The 26,459-nt window shown below is 43.8% G+C and overlaps 1 protein-coding gene and 1 long non-coding RNA gene across 13 annotated transcripts in view; both read right to left on the minus strand.

Moving 5' to 3' along the window:
• Window positions 1–654: 654 nt before the first annotated feature.
• Window positions 655–19,963, minus strand: LOC147581473 (uncharacterized). Of its 6 annotated transcripts, none has more exons than XR_015249946.1 (8): window positions 19,008–19,963; window positions 15,470–15,606; window positions 11,701–11,905; window positions 11,213–11,357; window positions 10,707–10,882; window positions 9,602–9,758; window positions 3,228–4,535; window positions 655–1,754 (listed from the first exon to the last, which is right to left on the minus strand). It is a non-coding gene; the product is annotated as an uncharacterized LOC147581473 (long non-coding RNA). The 6 variants fall into 6 exon arrangements; XR_015249943.1 differs by having other exon boundaries at window positions 15,470–15,622; XR_015249945.1 differs by having other exon boundaries at window positions 11,701–11,791; window positions 15,470–15,622; window positions 19,008–19,961.
• A 4,621-nt stretch (window positions 19,964–24,584) lies between these two features.
• Window positions 24,585–26,459, minus strand: part of IRF2 (interferon regulatory factor 2) — a 92,663-nt gene continuing 90,788 nt past the window's right edge. For all 7 annotated transcript variants that reach the window (XM_086703177.1, XM_025933125.2, XM_086703176.1 and 4 more), the window contains one exon: window positions 24,585–25,947. In XM_086703177.1, the coding sequence (XP_086559303.1) occupies window positions 25,639–25,947 (309 nt within the window). In that variant the 3' untranslated portion in view covers window positions 24,585–25,638. The remainder of the gene's footprint in view (window positions 25,948–26,459) is intronic.

Here is a 26,459-nt window from a genome sequence, read left to right on the forward strand (position 1 = left end):
GCAAAGAATGCCAGCCAGAAGGAAATCCTGACATGGAGCGGAAAGACATTCCAGGGCCCTGTGGCAGTGCTTTTGTTGTGCAATTACAAGAAAGGGAACACGATGTTCTGAAATCGCACAAGGAATGTAAACAAGACAGATGGAATCTCAGAACTGGTGCTAATCCCTTGCTGGAAGTGGATTCCAGAAAAAAGGTCTTTTGTATAGCATTTGACTAGGTAGATTGGCCCCTCAAACCCTGAAAAAAAAGTGCTGAGCTGAGCACAATGGCAGAGTTTTGCAAAGGTGTATGCACTTAAGATAGGTTATCTCTTCCTAAGCAAGTGGTTTCCTTGCTTCTACTGGATCTCAAACGAGCTAGTGAAGAATTCCCAGGAAGACGAGAATTTAGCTTTTAGAAGGAAAATCCCAAAGCTGACATTTGTTGACAAAAGTAACTTCACAAGGTTTGATGGAATGATCTTGGTATTTCGCAGTGAACCCCAGTGCCACCCACTTAAGATCTGTAACCACTTATGGGGACAGCGGTGGGATGGAGTTATGTGAAGGACCCCTGCCACATGCCTCTTCATATACAATAAATAAAGAGACCGAGGTCATGAACTCCCTAGAGTTGTTTCAGTTGCTTCAAGTGAAAACACTCACATGTGAAAATGCATGCATATTTTGTCACATTTTATTTATAACTCAAGCTTTAGGAACTTACAGTAGAAATGAGTTCATACCATGTAACCATTTATTGAGTATTCACAATGTGCCAGGCCCTCCAGGTAGTGTCTTACTGAATGTTGACAATACCCTGAGAGTTTGTGGACAAAAGAATTCTCATGCCCATGCTATAGAGGATGAAATTGAAATTCAGAGAGGTTAAGTGATTTTCCCAATGTCAAATGACAAAAATAAAACTGTGCAATGACTTTGATGTCCTTTATTCATGGGGAAACGACCCATGCATTGGGGGAGGACAGTGCTTCTCAAGCAGTAAAAAAGCACTCTTCCTGAGGGAGTTGGGGCAAGAGCAGATTTTTTAGAGCATAAGAAACAGCAACTCAGAGAATCAATGGCCAAGAGGGTGGGGACTTCCTGATAAAGCTCAAAGTTCCTATTTTCTCGGCTAAGGTAAGGCAGAGCTGAGTTGGGCGATTGTGACTGGCATATGCTAGGTTTCTGTGACAGTGACACATTTCCCTTAAGTGCTACACACTTAGGTTTCGATTTGTGTGGTGGGCCATGCCACTGGGGAAGCCTCGATTTTGCAGGTCCCGATATAAGAATTACCTTTATCATTGAAAAGGAAGAAAAATGGGGTGCCTGGGTGACTCAGTCAGTTAAGCGTCCAAGCGGCTCAGGTCATGATCTCAGGGTTTGTGAGTTGGAGCCCCTCGTCACGCTCTGTGCTGACAGCCGGAGCCTGCTTTGGATTCTGTGTCTCCCTCTCTTTCTGCCCCTCCCCTGCTCACACCCGGTCTCTGTCTCTCTCAAAAATAAATAAACATTAAAAAAAAATTTTTTTAAAGAAAATGGGGGGAAAAACAGGATTGCCTTTATCACCAAGAACACAGAGGTAGTAAGTGGCTGAGTCCAGATTCAGACCCAGGTCTTTGCTTCCAAAGACAGGCTCTCTCTCTATCAGTTCTCTGAATAACAGACTTGAAGTTTTCTAGCATGGTTGTGCAACAGGTCACCGGAGAAACTATAGGACCTTGCTTGGCATCACTTTGAAGTTTCTATTCCACCAAAGCATCTCAGGAATCCTTGAGAGTAGCAAAAAAAAAAAAAAAAAAAAAAAAAAGGGTTTGTGTATGTATTCAGAGGTTGCTTATTTTTTACACATAGCCCTTTCTTACCCAACATTGTTCACCTGCCAAAGTCCCCCCAAGTCTACCATCCGCTATATGAAGTAATACATAATTTCATCGAACCAAAAGTCACTTCTTTTGAGCCCTAAGAATTTGCCCATCATTTCCCATTTGGAACCTACAGGAGCTATATTAGCTCTGTCTGAAGATCTCCTGTAGCTCAGTCCTCATGGGTTCTGTCGAGACTATAGTCATTAACAACTTACGGTCTCGTTTCACTGAGATCTCTAAGTGTTTTGTCACAAAAAGCCCACAGGTAAACCTGTATCCCTAGCCTTTGGAAACCAAACTTTAAAAAATATATTGACGTCACTTCTTTGTGTGGTCAACCTGTTAGCCAGACGAGTCCTCTTGTAGGTGGGGGTGTGGTTCTCCTAAAGGGTGTAACATTCCAACTGTTAATCATCCTGGCAAAAAATAAATTCTGGGACAGGAAATAAGGACCTGGGATTGAGATGAAGGGATACAACTTCCTCCTCTCTGAAGCCATGGCTTGGTTTGGGCTGAGTTTGAGGATGGAGGTGTACCAGGGATTTCTGGCAGTAGGGATGAGCTGCCCCTGGCCACAAGCCATGAAGACAGCAGGACAGTGGTCTGGTAAGAAACCCCAGTGCAGATTATTAGTTTATACAATATTTGTAAATTCATTCCAGGGAAATCTATATCAGTATGTATATCATTCTCTCTCTCTCTCTCTCTCTCTCTCTCTCTCTCTCACTCTTCCCAGCTCAGGGCAGGGGATATATATATATATATATATATATATCCCCGGGGATATATATACATATATATGTGTGTGTGTGTGTGTGTGTGTGTGTGTGTATACATATATATTTCATCAACCACATATGTATGTTCCTTCCTTTATCTTTGAAACTTGAGTGAAAACTTGTTAAATGCTATAAGGTTGTCTCAGTGATGTCATGAGGAATTAATGAAAATCCAGGCAACATGCAGTTGGTAGGCAGAGTACAGAACAGAGTGGCATCCCCTCCCTCAAGCTGGTAGCGGAAGCAGTCTCCGGAAAAGGCCAGGTGCACCCAGTAGATATGCCACCCTCGGAAGGGTCAATTGCCATGTGACCAGAAGGTCAAGATGGAAGACCCCGAGAGACCTACCCTTGAATTCAGGTCAGACAAAACCTCGGGAAACAGCCCCCGAGAGACCTACCCTTGAGTTCAAGTCAGACAAAACCTCGGGAAATGGCCATGAATGTCCAGCAAACAACTGTGAAGACAGCCAGTGTCTTGCAATAATACAGCCAGGGGCCATGTCATCAGGATCGTCCCTTGGCTAGGTTGTGTCCTGCCAAGGACAACCAGCCAAGGGGGTGAGTTGGGGTTGAAACCCAAGCTGTCCTTCACTTACCGAGCCATGCACACTTGCATGGAGCTGCATCCACCTGTCGATGCATGTTTCCAATGTTCAGGAGTGTTGCAGGCACTAGGGCAGCCTAAATGCCACTGTAGTTTGACTTATATGTTCAGAAGTACAGCTCTGGAGTGTTGTTAACAGAATGGAGTTCAAGTTGGGGTAAAGAGGGCTCAGGCCCACTTGAAGTTACTGTTGAAACAGGTTTGAGTAGAGAGTCATCATGGGGGCTTGGGCAGTTGGCCAGAGTGGTTGGCATGTCTCCTGTCACAGAAGTGGGAGGGGACATGTATATAGTGCCTTCAGCCAGTATCTGCAGTGCAGGGTGCCTTGGGCGGGCATTCATATCTACATGTCACCGGATCCAGGACAGCTGACCACAGTGAGCATGGGCAGACAGAGGAAGAAGACCTGTGTTGCACTGTGGCAGCCAAGAGGTCTTCATAACCTTATGGAAGACCCGAGAAATGCCTAGACTTCTGTGGGTGGGAGTCAGAGCAATGCAAATCTGTGACTTCTAGTAGGATCTCTATCCCAACTCCTACCACCATCAGTAGCACAGGCTAGGAATTATGGCTTATATGTTAGGGGTCTGTTGGAAGGTTTCATTTATATGCTTGTCTCCCATGAAAACTAGAAGTTCCTTGGGTCAAGGACCATGTTACATTCATACCTGTATCCCCCAAGAATCCCTAGTGCCCGATATATAGTAGATGCTCCATCTATGTTTATTGAAAGGACAAAGGACAGAAAGCTACAGGGTGTGGTCACCGCAGAACTGCGCATGTCATGTTCCCACCGACTGATTCCTGGCTGCACGCCCGTTTGTGCCGCCCAGTCTGATGCTACCGCAGGGCTCAGGTGCTCAGAAAAGGCTAAGATGTGGGAGATCGGCTGTACCACTCTTGACAACCACACTTGAGCGCACTCTTGACTCGCCAGCTGCCTGAGCTAGCCAGTTCTCTCTGGTTAGTGAGCTGGGTATGCACAGTCTGCTGAGCTGGGCAAGATGACCAGTGAGAGGAGAGAGGGCACAGAAACCTGAATGTCACAGACTTCGCTGTTTCTTCTCTCTTTAAAGATAAGAATGGACTGGGTGTTCTCCTCTCCCAACTCCATGACCAACGTGCCAAAAGCGAAGACATCGTTGGGGGATGTGGTTGGTAGGCTTGGCCACAAACTCCTAGGTTCAGCTACAAGTTCCAGGAGACCCAGGCATGAGGTTCATGTTTCCATTAAATGTCTTCTCCCCGTTCAGTCAGGAACTGTGAACAAACTTCTCTTTCCGACCTTTGTTCTTGGTGCCTGGATAAGTGGAGAGTTAACATTTAAGTGAGCTGATATAAATGGCTATGAATTTACTTCAGCTGAATTCAACAGGGGTTTATAAGCAGGAGCTATGCACACAACTCAACGCATCAGGGGACTTTTTTAAAAGTCTAGGATAGGGGCGCCTGGGTGGCGCAGTCGGTTAAGCGTCCGACTTCAGCCAGGTCACGATCTCGAGGTCCGTGAGTTCGAGCCCCAAGTCAGGCTCTAGGCTGATGGCTCAGAGCCTGGAGCCTGTTTCCGATTCTGTGACTCCCTCTCTCTCTGCCCCTCCCCCGTTCATGCTCTGTCTCTCTGTCCCAAAAATAAATAAACATTGAAAAAAAAATTAAAAAAAAAAAAGTCTAGGATATCAGAGCCTTCCACTAACTATCCCATTACAAAAGTAGAGCAGAGCAACTTTGGGGAAAATATAGAAAAAAGCTAGGCAGGATGTGATCAAGAGTCCCCATGAGTGGCCCAGTCATAGGGAGGTCTGAGAAAGATCACTGTGGGCAGGAAAAGCTCCCTGTGGGCGTGAGCCAGATGGGCAAAGCTGGGTGAGTTCAGGGAGAAGAAGGGAAGGGGGGAAGGCATTTCAAGCAGGTAGAATGGCATGAGCAAAGGCTTGGAGGTGGAATAACTGATACCTCAAAAATATTTCTCTTGGGAATAGGGACCAAAGGGAAGTAAGACTGAATGAGTTGGTTGCAAACAGATTAATGCTCCACAAAAGAGTGTGTACTTGACCATATACTCAGGCCAGTATTTGCTAAAATGTTCTCACTGGAATCCTAGCCTTGCAATCTTGACCATGAGATAAGAGTTCCGGTCAAGTCAAAATCATAGTCCCAGCAATCTTCCCATTAGGCAGTTCACACTGTGCATTAATATAGTAAGACTGAGTGCAGTCCTGCAATAAAGAAAGAAATCTGTTCCACTTGGTTGAAAACCCTGTTAAACATGAAAAGATGTTCAACATCATTAGTAAATAGGGAAGTGAAAATTTAAAACATACACCCTATTAGAATGACTTTTTAAAGAAAACTGGCAATACTAAGTACTAGTGAGAATGCAGAGCAGATGAGACTTTTGTAATCCTGCTGGTCAGGGTGCAAAATGGTACCACAGCTTTGGGAAACAGTTGGGCAATTTTTAAAACTAAAGTCAAATACATACTGTCTTAGCTTGGGCTACCATAAGAAACTTCCATAGGCCAGGTGACTTAAACAACAGAAATGTATTTTCTCACAGTTCTGGGGGCACGGTCGGTTTGTGGTGAAAGCTTTCTTCCTAGCTTGTGGATGGCCACCCCCTCTTTGTCCTCACATTCAGGCCATATGTACGCTTACCATACAGCCAGAAATCTCGCTCCAAGGTATTGATCCAAGTGGGGAAAAAAAAAACTTACATTCACAGCAAACTAGGACACAAATGCTCAAAGCATTTCATTCATCATCACCCACAACAGGAAACAGGGCAAATGTCCTCGGAAGGGGACCAGAATATGCCACCCCAAAATATGCCGCTTTGGGGTAAAGATGATTTGGAGCTACAGCCAATTGAGAATCAAAGGATGAAGAAACAGGCCTTCTCAGAGCCTCCCCTATCTGATTAAGAACGGAAACTTCTGAGAAATGAGGGCTGCCGTAAATGCCCTCTCCTGGGGGAGTTTTATGGCCACAAAGCAGATGGAAAGTGGGCACCAAGATGGACCTACACAAACAGCCTTTACTAAATAAACCTTATCTTCCATTAGTTTCCCCATATATTTACCTTCCCACAATTTACCACCCCTAGAAGTTCAAACCCTTTCCATTTGTCTTGTTATAGCTCTGCAAATTTATTGCCCTTTTGCTAAAATGGTGGATAAGCTTTAAGGTCTGCCTGCCTCTTTAGGGTTTTAATTTCATTTTTTTTCTAACGTTTATTTATTTTTGAGTGAGTGAGAGAGAGAGAGAGAGAGAGAGAGAGAGAAACAGACTGCGAGTGGGGGAGGGGCAAAGAGAGAGAGACTACAGAATCTGAAGAAGGCTCCAGACTCTGAGCTGTCAGCCTGATGCGGGGCTCGAACCCACGAACCAGGAGATCATGACCTGCGCAGAAGTAGACATTTGACCAACTGAGCCACCCAGGCTCCTGTGGGGTTTTGATTTCTGTGAAGCCCTTCTTATGCACATATGAAATAAACCTTTTTTTCTCCTGTTAATTTGTCTTTTGTCAGTTCAGTTTGCAGGGCTCCAGCCACTGAACCTCAGAGGGTAGAGGAAAAAGTGTGTTTCCTCCCCTCCACAGTTAATGAATGAATGGGTGAACAAACGGATACATTCATACAAGGGAATACTGCTCCACAGCAAAACAGAATAAACTACTGACACATGCAGCCATATGGTTGAATGTCAAGTACATTGTATGAAGGGAAAGAAGCCAGACTCAAAAGGCTACATATTGTATAATACCATTCATGTGACATCCTGGAATGGGCAAAACTTGTAAGAGTAGAAAGCTGCCAAGTGGCCACCAAAGTCTGGGAGTAGGGGAAAGGTTTACTAGAAACCGACAAGAGGGAAGTTTTTGGACTGAAGGAAATATTTTACATCACAGTAGGGGCAATGACTATACAACTGTGCGTTCGTCAAAACTCATGCGCCTAAAAGGTTAATTTTACTGCATATAAGTTATGTCACAATCATTTCTTTTAAATGAGGATAAAGGAAAAAATGACACAGAACAAATGCTGAACAAGGGGGGAAATGCCTATTCACATCCCTTGGAACTATGTTTACATGGAACACAATTTGTAATTGGGGTGTGAACTCACAGAGGAAGCATTCCGACAGTCACACCAGGATCCCTCATTCATCCCACAAATATTTAGTGAGTTTCTACCCTATGCATTATTCTAGATTCTGGCGCATTTAAGGGCACAAGCAACTTAAAAATAAGAGGCTTAATTCTCCCTGTTGAAAAATAAGGGGAGACGCACTTTCCCCTTCTCTCTGTTCTTTCAGTTTCTTTCTCTGTTCCTTGCACTGCTGTGGGAGAAAATGCAGAGAAGGACATTAGGGAATATAGGGAGTAGGACTTCGTCATTGTTAGTGTGGTGGTCAAAGAAAACCTCAGTGAGAAATTGAAGTATAAGCAAAAACTTACAGCAGATGAGGAAGAAAGCCATAAGGCTATCTAGGGGAAGAATGGCCTGGTCAAAGGGAACAAGCAGATGCAAAGGCCCTAAGGAAGGTTGTGTACTTGATCTCTAAATGCTCAAATTTCACTGCCTCCCTTCTTTTGAGAGTTGCTTTCTGCCCATCTGACCCACTTGCCATGCTCACAAAACCAAGAGCCACCCTTTCTCCACCCGCTCCAAATAGGCGGAAGGAACCCGGCCCTTGCTTATGTTTATCTGCACTTGACTCTTTTATGGTGATTTGATCTCTTCAGTATCTTCTCTAAAGAGAGCCAATAATCCCATCTGTTTGAAGTCATCCCCATCCCTTCATCCCATATCAAGCAACACAAGATGCTATTTCCCCAATTCTGAGATGCTACTGATTGTAAGATGCTCTATCACTTGAATAGAAGCCTTTCAGTGGGAGAAAGAAAGGAAAGAAGGAAGTAAATAAAGAAGTTAGAAAGAGAGAGAGGAGGGAAAAAGACAGGGAGAGCTTGGGGAGCTAAATTAACTGTATATACTCTTAAATTACTTTAGCGTTCACACATCTGTGCAATTATATGCTGCTATCGTTTTCCTATATACCAGCAATGAACAGGGGAATTTGAAAGTAAAAACATAACACTGGGGCTCCTGGGTGGCACAGTTGATTGAGCATCTGGCTCTTGATTTCGACTCAGGTCATGATCTCAGGGTCATGGGATCAAGTTCTGTACCAGGTTCCACATTGAGTGTGGAGCCTGCTGGAAATCCTCTCTCTCTCAAATAAAAAAAAAACCAAAACATAACACTATTTATATTAGCACCCTCCAAAATGAAATAAAAATATAACAAAATATGTATAAGATCTATATAAGGAAAACTATAAAACTCTGATAAGAGTATTAGAGAAGAATTCAATAAATAATAAATGGGGAGATGTCTTATGTTCACGGATGGAAAGACTCAGTATTTTCAAGATGTCGTTCTTCCTAACTTGATCTATAAGTTCAATGCAATCCCACTAAAATCCCAGCATGTTATTTTGTGCATACCAATAACCTGATTCTAAAGTTTACGTGGAGAGGCGACACAGACTATCCAGAATAGTCAACACAGTATTGAAGGAGAAAAACAAAGCTGGAAGATTGACACTATCTAATTTCAAGTCTTCCCACAAAGCTGCGGTAATGAAGAGGGTGTGGTATTGGCAAAAGAACAAACAGACCAATGAAACAGAACGGAGAACCCAGAAACAGACTCCCATGAGTATTGTCAACTGATCTTTGACAAAGGAGCAAAGTGATACAATGGAGAAAAGACATGGTCTTCTCAACCAATGGTGCTGGAACAATGGATGTTCATGTACAAAAAAATGATTCTAGACACAGACTCTACGCCATTCACAATTACCAAAGCTTAACTCTGGCTTCTTTCATAATCAGAGATTAAATATTCTTCCAAATCATTTTGTACCCCCAGTTATTTCATAGCCTGGTGGGGACCGGCTGCTTTTCAGCCATGCTTAAGAGTTTGGCCTCATTAGCACGCTTAAGATTGACAATATAATTTGAAGGCATCATGGAGAATCCTAGGGGTTTACTGGCGTTTCCTCTTTGGTTAAACTTATAGTTTCGTTTTGCCTTTTTTTTTAAGGATAAACATTAAACAGCTTCTAGTGAAAGTCACTAGAAATTTTCTACAGATTTTGAATTCTGAATAACAGGCTTTTTTTTTTTTTTTTAATGATGCATGAAATGGTCACAACAATTCCCCCCAGCTTTGAAAACTTTTTAACTCGCTCTGCGTGATGGGGCAATTTCTTTTTTTTTATTTTTTTATTTATTTTGACATGTAAGAAAAATAGAGTGAGTCTTAAATTAGAGGAAATACGGCAGTTTTCAAAACTCACAAGGCCTTGAGAATTCGATTGAGCCCACAGAGCTGACACCGTATCCACCAGCTACAAAGTTGTGCCTTCCTCCACACTTTCTGTAATCCCAACTCCCGCTCCAGCTCCAACCTTGGAGATAACAGAATTCAAAGCACAGTTTGGAGGGAAAACCAATCTGAAAAGGAAGAAGAAGACAATAGTTAACGTTTATTTTAAACTTCCTGCCTGAAATACCATGAGACTAATTTCTTTCAGATCGGACTTTGTTTCCTGAGGGCTCACAGGCAAATGTGTATTTTCGCGGCTGTGCTAAAATACGAAGGCTCCCTTTTGTACGGCCTTGAACCTCCCTTGAATTAGCTGTTGTTGAAACACCAACTGACATCTGATACAGGAATTAGGACTTAATCCTATAAAAAGTATTTTTTTGCAGTTTTGTGTGCAACATGCATGGTTGTTTTTGTCTGGGGTGTCTTTTGTTTCTTTTTGAATAAAATTATAAAGCAAAAACCTTTTCCTCATGGTTACTAGCTCTCATACAGCAAGGCCCCTCCCTTCATGTTTTAGCAGGAAGAGCTTTGCCTTGCTGCCTCTGGAAAAAATCTGGAAATATGTGACATGAACGTACATGGGAGGGCAAAGCCAAACCAGGCCAAGATGCAGTGTCTGGAAGAAGGAGTCACCTTGCAGGGGCTTAGTGCCTCTCTCACTGAGATCCAGCCCCAGGGTGAGAATACAGCCTCTTGCTGGTGCCCGCAGCCCCGTAGACCGACATAAGAAAAGCAAACAGGACCACACGCCTCTGCCATAGCGGCCCTTGGTTGCTGGACAGGAAAGAGTAACATCTCTACTGGAGCAGCTAGAAACCCTTTCCTCTCATTTCTGGCCAGGAAATCTTCCACATTCAATGCAAGATATCCCTTACTTTTTCGGGTTGAATTATTTTCTGAGAAAGGGCCTCATTTTGCATCACCCACTGTCTCTGCATGCTGCATTTGGAGGTCCTGGACTTTCCTGGCCACTATCAAGGCACAGGCTGAGCAGTCCTGCTGGAACCGAATAATGGGGGCACCATTACTGAAAATACAAAAGTTCATGTAGAAAAACAGACATTTGGGGGCACCTGGGTGGTTCAGTCCGGTAAGCGTCCAACTTCAGCTCAGGTCATGATCTCGTGGTCCCGTCAGTGAGTTCAAGCCCCACGTTGGGCTCTGTGCCGACAGCTCAGAGCCTGGAGCTGCTTCGGATTCTGTGCCTCCCTCTGCCTCTGCTCCACCCCTGCCGGCACTCCGTCTCTCTCTGTCTCTCAAAAATGAATAAACGTTAAAAATTTTTTAAAGAGAAAAAAGAAAAACAGACATTTGATCTAAATACAACGTCAGCACTGCTTCACCGTGATACATAAATACATTTTTGGTATCCACTTATGTTAAATAGCCAACTTCAAGTATGATCTTTTTAAAAAAATTTTTCTAATGTTTATTTACTTTTCAGGGAGGGAAAGAGAGAGTACAAGCAGAGAAGGGGCGGGGTGGGGGGGATACAGAATCTGAAGCAGGATCCAGGCTCCCAAGCTGTCAGCACAGAGCTTGACGCGGGGCTCAAACTCACAAACCGCGAGATCATCACCTGAGCTGATGATGTTGGACGCTTAACCGACTGAGCCACCCAGGCGCCCCTACAATCTTCTTAAAATAACCACTAACTTCTGAAATAGATGCTGACAGTCCTTTAGTAGATTTTCTCCACAGGTTTTCTTGTGGCCAGTCCCTGGCTGGATGGTGAATGTCACAAAAATTTAGTGTAAATTACATGTTCATTATAACTTCCCCAAGAATCAAAAAGATAGTAATAATTTTTTTCACTAAGCACGTACTTTTTTAAAAAGTATATTGTTCCCCACATTGTTTATTTATCAAACAAGCAAACAAAAAAAGGAATTACTAAATATCAGAATGAATAGTTGTGGATTCAGACCATACAGCAAACGACAAAACCACTGCGGGAAAAGCATTCGGGGCATTTTGTATTTGTGCTACGGAAGCCACGCTCAGCTTTTGTTTTCTGCACGTATTTCACGTACGACCACCCTGTAGTTTCCCATGTTTGCCACTGACCTTGCTGAGTGGCAATGTGATGATGCCATCCATCTCACAGGCCACAGCACAGACCGCAGGGCACAGCTGACGGGCACACTGAGTGGTCCACCTGAGCACGAGCAACAGACACCCCTTCAGGAGATCTGGAGACTTAAAGGAGTCACCGATCCTGAGACACAGGTGTCTGAAAGCCTGGTGTATGTTAAGCTGCCCACGTGCTGACCTTCAAAAGGAGATATTAGTTATGCTGTGTCTGGAAAAGGTCAGGGATACGTGTTAAAGTGAGAACGGTTTTCACTGCACATGCATCACATGCAATAAAAGCAGAGGTCTACCAAACTTAACCCGGGTTCATTTAGTGTGACCATAAAGATGAATATATGATCAAGTTTTCAAAATGATCCATGTTCATTACATTTGAAAAGAAGATATAATCTCTATTATTAGGGCATAGTATTAAACATATGCGCACAAGTTCTACCTTATTATTTATTAAGTTGTTTAAAACATGTATATCTTTATTTCCTTTGTGTTACACCTGTCATGCTGAGTTTGTGGTGCTGAAGTCTCTATTTCTATCTTCTTCTATTCTCATCTGATGTAATTTCTGCTTTATGTTAGTGGTGGCTGTATTATTTGGTGCATAGATGTTCATCATTTTTCTTCATTGCAAATTGTGGTTTTCAGCCTTAAGTGTATTTTTTGTCTCATTTAAAGGTTTTTGGCCTGAATTTACTTTAACTGATATGAGTCACTACCCTGTCTTTCTACTGTTTTTATTTTTATGGTGTGTTTTTGGCCATTTCTTTATCTTGGGTCTTTTGAATCACTGTGTTTGAGGTGCGTCTATTAAATATAATACGGGATCTGCTTTTGCCTTGTGAGCTAATTTGAGTATTGGTTCATTTGTCCCTATAGCAAGAAAAGAGAAGACACCAGAAAAGTCCATTCCATTAACTGGTTTGTCTTACGTGTTTAGTCTCAAGGTGATCACATTATGTTTTAATCATGCCTGTGTTATATTTACTGTCTTCCCTTCTTCATTGGGCATATTTTCTTTGCAATTTCTTTGCTCATTGCTTTTGGCATTTCAGAATGTTTGTATGTCTGTTCCAGGGGCTGTCTTTGTATTTGTTCCACTGACAGTGCCCTTAATCTCCCTTTTTTTCTTACTAAGGCTTTGCCATCTGGTATGTCCATTTTTATCCTTCTTCACTTATCTATACAACTGTCAATTTTACTGTCCTACCTTGCTGTTTCTCTCCCTCCCTCCCTCTCTCTCTTTCTCTCTCTCTTTTTTTTTTTTTTGGTTCTGTTAGTTTTACTTTTCCAGAGCATAAAATATAGAGATACTACTCTTCAATCCATATTCTTACCCTCATTTTAGTCTTAGCTATGCAATTAAATATATTACAACATAAATAACATAATAATTAATTAATACTAATAAAATAAAATAATATAATATAATAAGATTACATCATAAAATACATTTTCACTACTAGTGCTTTTGCTAAAGTTTACCAATTATCTCTTGGTTAGATAAAATTCATCCTCTAAAAGAGTCCTCTATGGCACACGTATACAGTATTCCCTGAGTTACTGCATATTGAAACCATTTCCTTTAACCTTAATATTTGAAGGTAAGCTTGGCTGGATAGAAAATCTTTGGCTCACAGTCTTTGTTCTTGAGCCTGTTAAAAGGCTGCCCTTTATTGCCTGGCTTTATAAGTTGCTCATGAGAAGTCTGATGTCAGTTTAATATTCTTACCCTTATAAGTAATTTGACCTGTTAGCTGGGAGGCCCTGTAGTGGACTAAATAGTGACTCAAAACAGGTATGTCCTCAGCCAAATCCCTGGACCCTGTGAATGTTACCTTATTTGAAAAAAGGGATTTTTCAAATGTAATCAAGAATTTTGACATTAGGTCATCTTGGATTACCCAGGTGGCCTCTAAATTTAATGACAAGTGTCCTTTTTTTTTTTTTTTAATGTTTATTTATTCTTGAGAGAGAGAGCACGAGCAGGGGAGGTGCAGAGGGAGGGGGACAGAGGATCAGAAGCGGGCTCCGCGCTGACAGCAGAGACCTTGATGCGAGACTCAAACTCACAAACTGTGAGATCATGGACCTCAGCCGAAGTCGGCCACTTAACCGATTGAGCCACCCAGGTGCCCCAATGACAAGTGTTCTTAAAAGAGAAAAGGATGGGATGTAAATTTGAGAGAGGAAGTGAAAGAAATGCACAGGGATAAAGAGGAGAAGGCCACATGAAGACAGACATTGAGATTGGAGTGATGTGGCCATAAGCCAAGAAACACCTGGAGTCACCAGAGGCTGAGAAAAGCCTAGAGGATTCTCTCATAGACCCTTCAAAGGGAACATACTGATACCTTGATTTTGGACTTCCAGACTCCAGAACTGTAGAAAAATAAATTTATGTTTCTTTAAGCCACCAGTTTGAGGTAAGCTATCATCAATACAGGTGCTGAGGATTGTGGGTATGTGCGTGTGTCTATAAAATCTCATGGTTCAGGGGCAGCTGGGTGGCTGAGTTGGTTAAGCGTCTGACTTCAGCTCAGATCACGATCTCACAGTTCGTGACTTTGAGCCCTACATCGAGCCCCTGTCAGCTGCGCTGACAGCTCAGAGCCTGAAGCCTGCTTCAGATTCTGTGTCTCCCTCTCTCTCTGCCACTCCCCCACTCATGCTTTGTCTCTCTCTGCCTTTCAAAAATAAATAAAGGCAATAAAAAATTTTTTTTTTAAATCTCATGATTTACCCAAAAATGCCTCAAGTTCTTTCTGGAAAATTTTCCTAGATATGTAGTAAGCCTTTTAAAATATTGATTTACATTTTTTCTTATTTCTGCAGTTTTCTTGGATTATAGGTATGTTTCATTGCTTTGTTTTCCTTCTTCAGGAACTGCTATTCTATATGTTGCACTTTATTTGCCTATCTTCCATTTCGGTCACATTGTCTTCCACCTCGGCTACACCTTTCTTTATTTTATTTTCATCTTCCTGATCATTTAACTGCCCTTGTTCATTGTTGAAATCATGCAACATCCAAATCTAGTGTCTTTTTCTTTTTTTAATTTTTTTAATGTTTTTTTTCTTTTTGAGAGAGAGAGAGAAACAGAGTGCAACGGGGAGGGGCAGAGAGACAGGGAGACACAGAGTCCCAAGCAGGCTCGGGGCTCTGAGCTGTCAGCACAGAGCCCGACATGGGGTTCAAACCCATGAACTATGAGATCATGACCCGAGCCAAAGTTGGATGCTTAACTGACTGAGCCATGCAGGCACCCCTCTGGGTTCTTCTAATAGCATCTCTTTATAGAGTTAGGTTGATTTTTTTTTTTCTTTTGCTGAGCCATTTTTAACAGAGTTCCTAATTCAAGAACACTGTCAGCTGTCCGTGCCACAAGGTAAAATGTCTCTGGGGGACAGTGATGGGGAGCAGAGCCCTCAGGTCTTATTTATGTGTCATTTCTGCAAGATCCTAAGTTTTCTTCTTAGTTCCTTCTTTTCCGTTCATTGCCAGGTCTCTAAGGTGCACCACCCTTTTTTGGTTTACCTGATTCTCCCACAAAGTAATGCTTTCCTGTAGCGGCTATTTCTGGTTCTGTTCACTTTCAAGCACCTTCTCCCTCACTGTGCGGTAGACATTTCACTTAGTTTTAAAACTTGCTCTTTCTGTGAGTGTTTTTGTCTACACTACGGCTAAGTGCTCCCTGTCTCTTTACTCTTTTTCCTGGAGATTTTAAGTCTCTCTCCCACGCTCTTACCCAGCTTATAGTGACAAGTGATAGGAGCTCTCTTGGGATACAGCCTTCATTTCTCTCCTTGTTGGTAATTTGAAGTTTGGGGTATTCTGTCTCTTCTCATGCTGACGTCATGGGCTACGGGTGGTACTCTTGTGCTCCTGTTGAATTTAAGGTCTGTATGAAGAGACTCGATTTCAGGTGCTTGCACTTATCCTCCAAATATGGAAACTTGCTTAGATTACTGTTTCTTAACCCTTTTGAACCCATTTTCTCTTTTCATCATCCCAAAAATCTCATACATTATTGAAATGCTTATAAAATTCAAAACAGATGAAATCCCATAACTAGAAACAAGTCGAAGCAGTGAGACAAAGCACTGTTTTCTTTCTAGACACACACTTTCCCCTCCCCAGAGTCGGGTGTGTGAACATTTCCTTATCCTCTCCTTCAAATCACTGAACTGAGCAATTTCCAGAGCCATTGTTTTAGTCCATTCAGGCTGCTAAACCAAGAATACCATAGACTGGGTGGCTTATAAACAACAGAAATTTATTTCTCACAGTTCCGGAGGTGGGAAGTCTGAGATAAAGGCATGGAATGGCTGTTTTTTGCTGTGTCCTCACATAATGGAGGGGAGGAGGGAGCTTTCCGGAGCCTCTCTTCTAAGGGCATGAATCTCATTCATGAGGGCTCTACCCCGTGACCCAATCACTTCCCAAGGCCCCATTTCCCAATACCGAGGAAAGAGTCTTCAACATACAAATTCTGGACAGACACAAACATTCCATCTGTAGCAGCCATATTACTGGGTCAAGATATTTGGCCATGTTGTTTTCATGCAGGAACATTTGGATACTTCTAGACTTATGTCTTTTTTAATACCTTTGATTTCTCTTTTTCTTCACTTTTTATTGTTTCGTCCATTTTAAGTGGTGTGATACGACTCATACCCAATATCTGTCAATATCGATATAATGAATAATACGAGAGAATGAACAATGAATGAGATGGTGGTCCCTCCTTCCTCCCTTCTTCCACTGTTTTTTAGTTACACTCTTCCTGCTTGGCCAGAACACATGTTTACATTCTATTATTTGATCACATTCCCAACTTTGCTTTGGTGTTAGCTATACAAGTATATACATTAAATTTTCACCATCAGTGCTTTTGCTGAAGTTTTCCCCACCTATCCCTTGCTGGAAAAGGCTCATCCTTCAAAAGAATTCTCTAGAAGGCACATGTATGTGGTATTGATTCCCTGTAGGGTCTTTAATGTGAGTGAAGGAACACTCATGAGAGAAGCCTTGTTTCTGGAGGAGAATCAGACACACGGAGAAGCAGCGGTGTTCCTTACAGATCTGATGGTGAGGAAAAAGGAGACAGGAGGGGAAATCTCGACAGTCTTGAAGAAATGAAGAAGAAATACACTTTTACATCATAATGGTCACACTACAATGGAAAAAACTTTTTTTAAAATGTTAATTCGGTTTTTGAAAGAGAGAGAGAGAAAGAGAGAGCAAGCAGGGGAGGGGCAGAGAGAGGGGGACAGAGGATCCGCAGCAGGTTCTGCGCTGACAGGAGACAGCCCAACGTGGGGCTCGAACTCACAAACCTGAGATCATGACCTGAGCTGGAGTTGGATGCTCAACCAACTGAGCCACCCAGGCGCCCCCCGTCCCCAATTTTTTATTATTCATTTGTAATTTGAATGTCCCAATGTTTACCATCCTGCATCCATGTGACACCATAGGACACATAGACTGTGTCCCGAACTTGAAAGCCCAACCTATGCAACCTAAGGATTTCAGTAGCAGAACGCTTTTCCATTACTACCACCCAGTTTTGAGGTCCCCTCCAGCTCTCGTGTCTTGGGTTCTCTGCTTCATGCACCCACCCACCAAGTACACCTCGTCCATCCCTAGGCTTGGAGTGGCTGCTTCCCTGGGCTGCCTGCCGGCCCCACTACCTAGCCACTTGTAGCCAAGTTCTCATCCCTTGGCTAAGGCCACCCTATGTCCCAATGATGGGGCCCTACTCCAGAATGTCTGAGAGCTCCTCCTGGCCACCTGCCTCTGCCCTTTCCAGGGTCATTCTGGTCATTCTACTGGATCTGCCACTCGGGCTCAGGCCACGACTCATCAAACCACCAACCAGGGAGATGAGGAGGGGGAGGGGCCCTCAGGTGGCAGTTCTCCACACCCTCTGCCCTTCTCTCCTCGGGGTACACATGCTTCTCAAGGGTGGCCAAGTGTCCTTATGGGCTCAAGCAACAGTCTTGACGCTACGAGAACAGCTTATGTTCACCTACCACCTTCAGAGTCTTATGGACTCCAGCTGGTGACATCCCAGGATCTAGTCTCTATCTTCTAGCGCTTCTTCCAGAGCCTTCTCAGCCCCGATGTTAATCCATGTAGGCAAACAGAGGCCCTAGGAGGGAGTACTCCTGCCCTCACACCTGGCGCATGTTTGGGCTCTGACAAACCATCTGCCATATAAGTTCCCTCATCCCATCCATGAGCCCAAAAAGCACAAAAGCTTAATTGTTTGATAGCCTGTTTTATAAGTATGTTGAAACACACCTAATTTCGAAATTGCTGAGCCAAATGTCATGCATCACATGAATCCTGTGGGAAATGTGATGCAAACTGGTCCATGATAGATGGGTATTATGTTGCCGACCCAGAGAATCACCTCAATAATCAAAAGTTTATTTAATTCCCCTTGGAGGTTTTATAAGGCATTTAAAATTTTTGTTTGAGGGGCGCCTGGGTGGCTCAGTCGGTTAAGCATCCGACTTCAGCTCAGTTCATGATCTCATGGTTTGTGAGTTTGAGCCCCGCGCTGGGCTCTGTGCTGACAGCTACGAGCCTGAAGCCTGCTTCGGATTCTGTGTCTCCCTCTCTCTCTGGCCTCCCCTGTTTGCATTCTGTCTCTCTCTCTCTCTGAAAATATAAATAAACGTTAAAAAAATTTTTTTTATTTGATTCTGTGTTGTAAAAACTAAAAGTAACTACCAGTGGGTTCTGACCTCTTCAACTTCTACCAGAAAGGAATGTTTTCTTAGCTCCTTCTAAGCCACTCAATAATAGAATTAGCCTTTCCCGGTAAAGGATGGCCCAGGATCTTAAAAAAAAAAAAAAAATCCGGCTCATTTTAGCTACATAGAAATTGGGATCTTCTGTGGTGAATCCTTGAATTAATCTAAGTCTGGGAGAAGATGGGTAATTTGGAATCAGCACTCCAAAATACGTTTGTTAACAATTTTACATACAAGTTGTATGGTTGATAAAATTGAATGCCTACAATATGCCCTATATTTTAATAGTATTATCTTATTTAATGCTTACAACATGCTTCCAAGTAAGGTGCTAATACTCCTTTTTATATATAAAGAGGCCATTTCTCATAGATATTAAGAGACTGCTCAAAGTCATCAGCAAGTGAGAACTGAATCTAGGTTTATCTGATTTCAAAACCTAATTTCTTCCCACTACACAATGTTGCCTTCCCATATACGCTGGATGTACAGGATGAAGTTTGATTCTCTGGACAGTCTTACCTTGGATTTTCTACTTCCTTTGGTCTTCTTGGCAAAGAGTAGTTTCCTGGAGATGTATGGATGTCCTGAATAGGCTCATTCCCAATTCCTTCTCGTGTGTCTTTTTCTAACACAGAGGTTGGAAATCTAGAACCATGTTTCCTAGTCTTTCTTGCAGCTGGATTTCTAATTGTGAATTAGGGTCGACTAATTATACGCATTTGCGTGAGGCTGGAAGTCAGAATTGAAGCAAAATCCACCTTGCCGTTGATTTCGCTGGAACCATTGGCAAACACGATTGTGGAGACACTGGGGCTTTTGGTCACTAATTTAATGGGTGCTAAGAGATAGTCAGACGGGGGGTGACAGGCACTTCTTACTTCTCACATTTCAGGGACAGCAGTGTGTTCTCAGTCATTCCTTACAGCGGCAGCCTCCTGATTTCCGAGCTTCACGGCAGTGGCAGCTATGGAACCAAGTCAGCTCCTCCAGCTTTCCAAACAATGCAGTAAACACCTGCTTCTCTCTGTTCATTGCCTTTCTGCCTAAAATAGCTAGAGTGGTTTCTGTTTCCTGCAACTGAACCCTGCTGATACACACTGTTTTCCTTATTTCCCACTAACTGCTGGTCTTTGCAACTGCCAACACTTCAACTGATCCTTTAAGCTCTAAAATGAAAGTCTGAATACCCCCGTTCACGCCCTATCTCTCTTACCCAGCTTTATTTTTCTCCATAGTATTTATTACTGTCACTCAAAGATGACTTATTGGTTGACTGTCCATCCCTGCTGGAACAAGGACTTAGTTTTGTTCGTATCTGTACAGTTTTCTAACACTTAGAACAGCCCTGGCGACTAGTGAGAACACAATGGAGAGTGTCCAATGAGTGAATCTTTTCTTAACAGAACACTACTACTAAATTAATGTATTAGTAACAGACTCATCAACAATATACCCTCAATAACACCTCCTCATGAAGCTTCCACTTGGGTTTAGAAAATCCTCAAAGAACACAAAATGGTATCTGGTTCTCTGGATCTTGGCCCCCCTAAGCCCCCCCACCCCACCTCACCCCACCCCTGGCCCAGTCCCCTGATCCCAGGACTCCTTCAAGTCCTGGGCAAACCAAGATGATTGGTGACCCTAATTAAATTCATGAGATGCTACAGAAAGGCATTTGGAATCACATTACTTTAAATCAACCTTGCACATAAAAGTTTGCAAACATCAATCTATTCAACCAGCCTGTGTCTTCATTCCCAGATCACAGCCGTGTTGCTGTGACCCCTGAAGCCATGGGGTGAAATTTGAGCAAAGGCTTGGAGTTGTAATTTGCACTTTTACTAAGATTCCTGTTTGCCTCTACCCTGGATGTGTTGGAGCTCAGCCTATGAATATGAAATGAAATCTCTTCTGTATTTCATAGTTACATTAAGACTACGATACGTGAACTTCCCAGAGAAAAAGGTACTGCAGGATTTATCGCATTAGATCCGAGTTTATAACCTCTTTGGGAGTCAGAACAGTGAACTCCACAGAGAATATTTATCAATGTTATTTCTAGGAGAATAAAGGCTTAGCCATCCCTAATCCAAAGGAACTCATCTTCTTTAGCTGCTAACATTATCCTGAAACTTCAGACAGCGGGTTCAAGCATATAACTTGTTGATTCGAAATGTCAACACCTTTCAGCTGGTGCCTTGGGGAGAATTTGGAGAACATGAGCATCCTCAGATCTAGGCCCCAAGCTTTTGGCAGATGGAACATCTTGGGTATTCTCCTTCCCTGAGGATTCATGTGGATGGGTGTTGGGGTGTTTCAATTTTGAAACGTTCTTCTCAACCAAAACTGAAACTGAGAGATGCAATCGCTCTGGAATTTTTTGCACCTGCAAAAACAGTTGTGTTATTAAAATCAACTGTTGGTGCTGCGCAGGCCATGGCATGTGATGGTGGTGTTTCTCCAGCCACGCGTGTAAGGGGTTCACCGAGCGGTGCTTGCACAATCCCGGCACAACACATTCCCCGGAGCCAGCATTCTCCATTCCCATGTGTTTACAGAGGAGCTACAGGGCAAATGACCCAACTTCCAAAGAGCAGCTTGCTTAGAGGAACAGAAGTGCACATGCAGCTTTCTGTCTAATGAAATTGGTCAAAGGACTCCAGAAAATGTTTTTCGGACTGTGTGCACTCTGAAATGTCCTGCATCTTGCTCCTTCCACAGCATGACTCAAGTTCTTGGACAGACTTAACATTTCTGCTAAAACCAGCTATTAGGCCTGGCCACTTCCTTCCTTCCAGGCACTATTTTCAGTAGCAGAGACACGGAGCCCCTGCACCTGTTGTTAGCACAGCCACAGAAGGAAACGCTACAAACCCTCATTTGCCCCCACAGCACACAGCCAGGGATGCCCGAGCTGCAGCGGGGGGACGGGGTCAGTGTCCAGAAGGGCGTGCTGGGGCCCAGAGGCCAGGCAGCCTCAGGGTGTTAACATTTCACCCAACACCTTCTTGGCACGCCGTGGGGCTCCTCTCCAGGTCTGGGGCTGGCCACGTTCCCGACCCCAGCCCTGTCCTTTCGACACAGGAATGGTCGATCTCTGAGGAGGAGGAGGAGATTCTGGGGGTGACTGCCAACCTTGTTCCTCATGTTGGGATGCAGGCATGACTGAGACACAGCCCCGAGAAGCCTACAGTCCCGTGGGCTGTGACACTCTTGGGAAGGGGTCCACTGTGGCCCGGGAACAGACGCAGAGCTGGCTCCCGGTGCCCTTGGCTGGTCAGGTTCGCCTCCCGCTGGCTCTGATCATCGTGGCCCTGGGCACACCACTGGATGGAATTTTAGGATGAGGTAACACCACCAGGTAAAAACCAGTTTCTGTTTCCATTCTCTTTCCAAACCGAAACTGGTACTGAGACCGCATGCCAGGGACCCTTCTCGGCTACCTCGTTGCAAACCTCTTCCTCGCCTGCTCTTTGTCTTTCTTCAGTAGAAATTTGGCAGAAGAGTGGGGTTCTTATTTTCACCTTTTATCTGAGTCTGTTGGTCCACAGCTAGAATAACAGGGGCTTTTAAAACCTAATGAATTCAACGTTCAAAGAATAGCCTCAAGCAAATGGAATGTCTAATGTTCCCTCTCTCTGGTTTAGGGCAGGAGGCCATTGAGGCTTAACGTCTTTTTCATTCACATGCAAAATATTTCCAAAAGCACAAGTTTTAAAATTCAGAATGCTGAGACCAAATCTCTAATCTTCCTCATTCTTAAAATTTTTATCTCCTTAGTGGGTACCTGATAGTTTAGTATACTTTAGAAGTGAGGAGCAAAAAAGGGATACTGTTTGGGGGGGGGTTTGATGTCCAATGGATTTGTGTGGATTTCTTTCCATGTGTATTTCTTCTCCTCTATAAATACATTTGAACAGACTAAACACCTCCTTTGGCAGTTACTTCATCAAAACATTGAAAAAATGCTACGGTTGAGCATGGATTTATTTAGATACTTGCAAATGGTGCTCTGGAAGCCTTGTGCAGTTGGAGGATGTGCTGGGTTCTCTCGGCCTTCTGACTGGGAGAAAGATCCTGTCACTGGATTCACAGCTCATAGCTGTACGCTGTTTCTGTTATCAGGGGAGAGCCCTGGATGCTGGCTGCAGAGAATGGAGATTATTGTTCCAGAAGTCGTTCCATCGAACTTGCTACTTAGACACACACACACACACACACACAGCCCGTCATAAAAGCCTATCAGCTCACACAGACGCTAGCCAAACGGAGCACATGTCCCTTGTACTTCCTCTAACTGACAACAACAAGGTCTGAGGCTTGAGTCCCTGAGATGCCCCATCTCATTTGCTTTTCTTCCTCATGTCAACCCCCACCATTGTTTTCCTACACAACTGGCTAGTAACACTTAGAAACAATACAGCCTTCCTCAGAAAGAATTTAAACAGGATTCTGTTTTCCACGGCCATGGATGATTATCTTTGGGACTTCAATTGTGCATTTCCAAATCCTGAACTTTCTTTCACCTGGTCAGGTTCTGGAAGTCTTGGTTACAACCACAGAGGTGGGGGACGCAAGCGGGGGGTGGCGCAGAGCTGCGCAAAGGGGCAGGATGTGAGCTGGCTCCTCAGAGAAGCAAGCTGGGAAGAGAGAAGGGGACGGGGACCAGGAGCGACCCACAACCCAGTGACTGCCAGGCCACGTGGCTTAGGGCCACGTTCTACTACGATTTTTTTTTTTTTAATTTATTTTAAAACGGGAGGACCAAATAAAAGGACTTAGATACAAGTGACAGAGAGCTGGACTCCTCTATTTAGGACTCTGAAGACGAGTAGGTTCTCTGGGACTTTTTTCACTAAGAAAGTGAGGCTCACCCATGAAATTGAGGTAAACACACGGTCCACAAAGTGCTCCTCGCAGAAGCAGTCAACCATCCAGATGTGGCATTTCAACACATCAACCAGGAAAATGCTTGTTAATTTCCGTTCAGAGCTGGATAATGTTATGACCACTCATTATGTCTGTAGCCACACATGGAGAAAAGCATAAAAACAGCTCACTGTCCTTTCATTGAAGGAACCTTTTCAAAAATTAACTTGGCAATCTCCTCCACAACCCTGGAGGTAGCAGACAGGCAGCTAAGCCTCAGTTTTCGGATTTTGTAGACATCTCGGAAGCAGGAGAGGTCAGCGCAGTGGCTTTGCCAAGGTCAGGGATACACCTTGAAATGACAAATAGGTGATGGAGTCTGGAGTTTTCTCATGCAAAAAGACATGTCCTATGTACTGAGGGCAGCTTCTCGGTCTAAGGGTCAGGTCCTGGAATGAGGACTGATGTAGACTAGGAACCCAACAGGTACCTCCTGTTACTGAAAACGTCTTGCCCTTGGGCCTGGTGTGTGACATAAATACAAAATTTTCGGGGGTGGGGCGCCTGGGTGGCTCAGTAGGTTAAGCGTCCATCTTTGGCTCAGGTCATGATCTCACAGTTTGTGAGTTCGAGCCCCATGTCGGGCTCTGTGCTGACAGCTCAGAGCCTGGAGCCCGCTTCAGATTCTGTCTCCCTCTCTCCCTGCCTCTCCCATGCTCACACTCTGTCTCTCAATAATAAATAAACGTTCTTAAAAAAATTTTTTTTAAAAATACAAAATTTTCGTCTTATGTATAAGCCTATGGGGAAGAACAGGAAAAGCACAGAGGTGGAGAAGGAGAGGAGGGGAGCACGTAAATGACTGCCTCCACAGTCACACCAGACTTGGGCTTCATTCGTGCCCTTGATTACTACCCATGTGACCCTGAGCAAAGGCATTTTAAAAGTCACCATTTCTTCCATGTGAGATGGAGAGAAGTCCCTATCCCGGACACAACCTTGATGCGTGAGAAAGGGTACTCCTGTAAAACACGCAGCCTGGCACCTGGCTCATGGTGAGCATTTGAGAGAAGAGGCCATTTGGTCCTCATGGTTAAGAACCCCCCGGGGTTTCTCGTGGTTGAAATGGGAGAAAGTTTTGATGCCCAAGAAGCAACGATACTTGGCCAGCCCTGTCCCATGGTGATGCTCCCAAGTAGACACAGACAAAGTCAGGCATGATGCCCATTAAAAATTTAACTATATATCATATTCATTTATTATCAATCCACAGGATAATTTGATTGCTACATGAGCTCATAAAAGCTTTTTCACCTTTACAAAATTAAAAAAAAATGTGCCACAAGGATGTAATAACAACTGCTGATAAACAAGAAAAGGAATCTTAAAATTATAAATTTGCTGTAGAAAAGATAAAAAACAATTATATTTTCTTTAGAATTTTACCTTGAATAAAATATTCCCCTGTATAAAAAATAAAAAAGCTTGCTCTGGTTAGAATTAGAATATTTTTGTCTTCAAATCTGGGAATTTGCATAATATCTCCATGATAGTTTTCCTCTGTACCGCGTGGCATTCAAGCACAGCAGATTAGATTTTCTTTCTCTTTCTTTCTTTCTTTTTTTTTTTTTTAAAGCAGTCTTAAAAATGGGACATCTGTGGAGAAGCTCTTTTTCTTCTTCTCCTCCTCAGGGATGCGGAACACAGCCTCTGTGGGGAGGACAAGGAGGAAAGGAAGTGGAGGGGACGGGCCGGGAGGCAGGACACAAAGGGCCGCGAAGGGGGAACGCTGAAATGTGCCGTGAAATAGAGCAAGATCACAAGAAGAAGGTCTATCTGTAAGTGCTTTAAGATAAGGTGCAGAAGCAGACTGCAACGTCGCTAGTGCTGCCCTATGTACATATTCACAAGAATACAAAATTCCAGCTAGTTCACATTTTCTCATCCGTTCTGAGGCATCCACTCCACTGTGCTGGCCTTGACCGCAGGCAATGCAGCACCGCGCTGCCCGTGTGGGTGTTGGTCCTATGACGTCCTTGAACTTGAGGGAGCAGCCCTGGGAGATCCAGCAGGCTCTAGAGACACGCGTCTACCAATGGGCTGGAGTCCTGAGTTAAAAAGAAGCTCCAGTACTGGAGTTGGACACAGCAATCAATGTTCTATTGTCAAGGCTTTTTCCCTTAGATTTGTCTAAGATAGGTGTCAGAGAGAAAAATAAAATACAAACAAACAACAAAACACAGCCAAGACATCCCAACAACCACCGGGGGAAGTCAAAGGCTTAACAGCTCTTGACGCGGGCCTGGGTGATATCTGACGTTTTCTTGATGACGCTGGCCCGCGTCTCCCGGTCCGGCCGACTGCTGCTGGGCGCTGGGGTCACGGAGGGCGGGAGGGGGAGGTCTGGTAAAGTGGGCCACGAGCTGTTGTAAGGCACCGGACAGCTCTCCTCTTTGATGGTGACCTGGAGGTCAGGTTTGTTGGAAGTAACGAAGGTCGCCATGCTGGGCAGCAGGTAGGTGCTTCGTGTCCCCATGTTGCTGAGGTACTGTTTGCCTTCAATGTTCCTCTTCCGCCAGTGTGGTCGTCCCTTGCAAAGAAAAATAATCGAGAGATACATCTTTTTTCTTTGCCTTCTACCGAACGGCTTTCTATAAAGAGGCGCCACTGTTCCCACGTGTCGGTGTGTTAAATGAATTTCTTAAGAGGCGTGGAATGAACAGAAGCTTAGCGTCTCGACAGCCCTCAACTGACATCTATACCCAGCTATTCACATCCCAAGCAATGGTTTCTCTTCCCTTTTTATCAATTCCCATTTGCTACCTCCCAGAAAAAACAGGCAAGACTGTTCTATGAAGGCAGGAAAACAAGGCAGCAACTTGGGTTTCTGGTTCCCCTCTCCTCCAACCACCCAGCCTGATCATTAGGTTAGGTTTTAGGTCATCGTGGCTGGTCTGTCATAGAGACTTGGTTCCTCACTCCTGGCCCAATCCAATCTGTGAGTCAATCTGCGTTTTCAGAGAAAAGGAAGTGAGGAACTCGGAGGGTAGAAGCCCTTCCGTTGTCTTCAAATGGGTATAGCTTAGAGCTCCAGTGTGCCGA

Source organism: Puma concolor, chromosome B1 (genome assembly GCF_028749965.1).
Source record: "Puma concolor isolate L17-30 chromosome B1, mPumCon1.1.hap2, whole genome shotgun sequence".
Taxonomy (NCBI): Eukaryota; Metazoa; Chordata; class Mammalia; order Carnivora; family Felidae; genus Puma; species Puma concolor.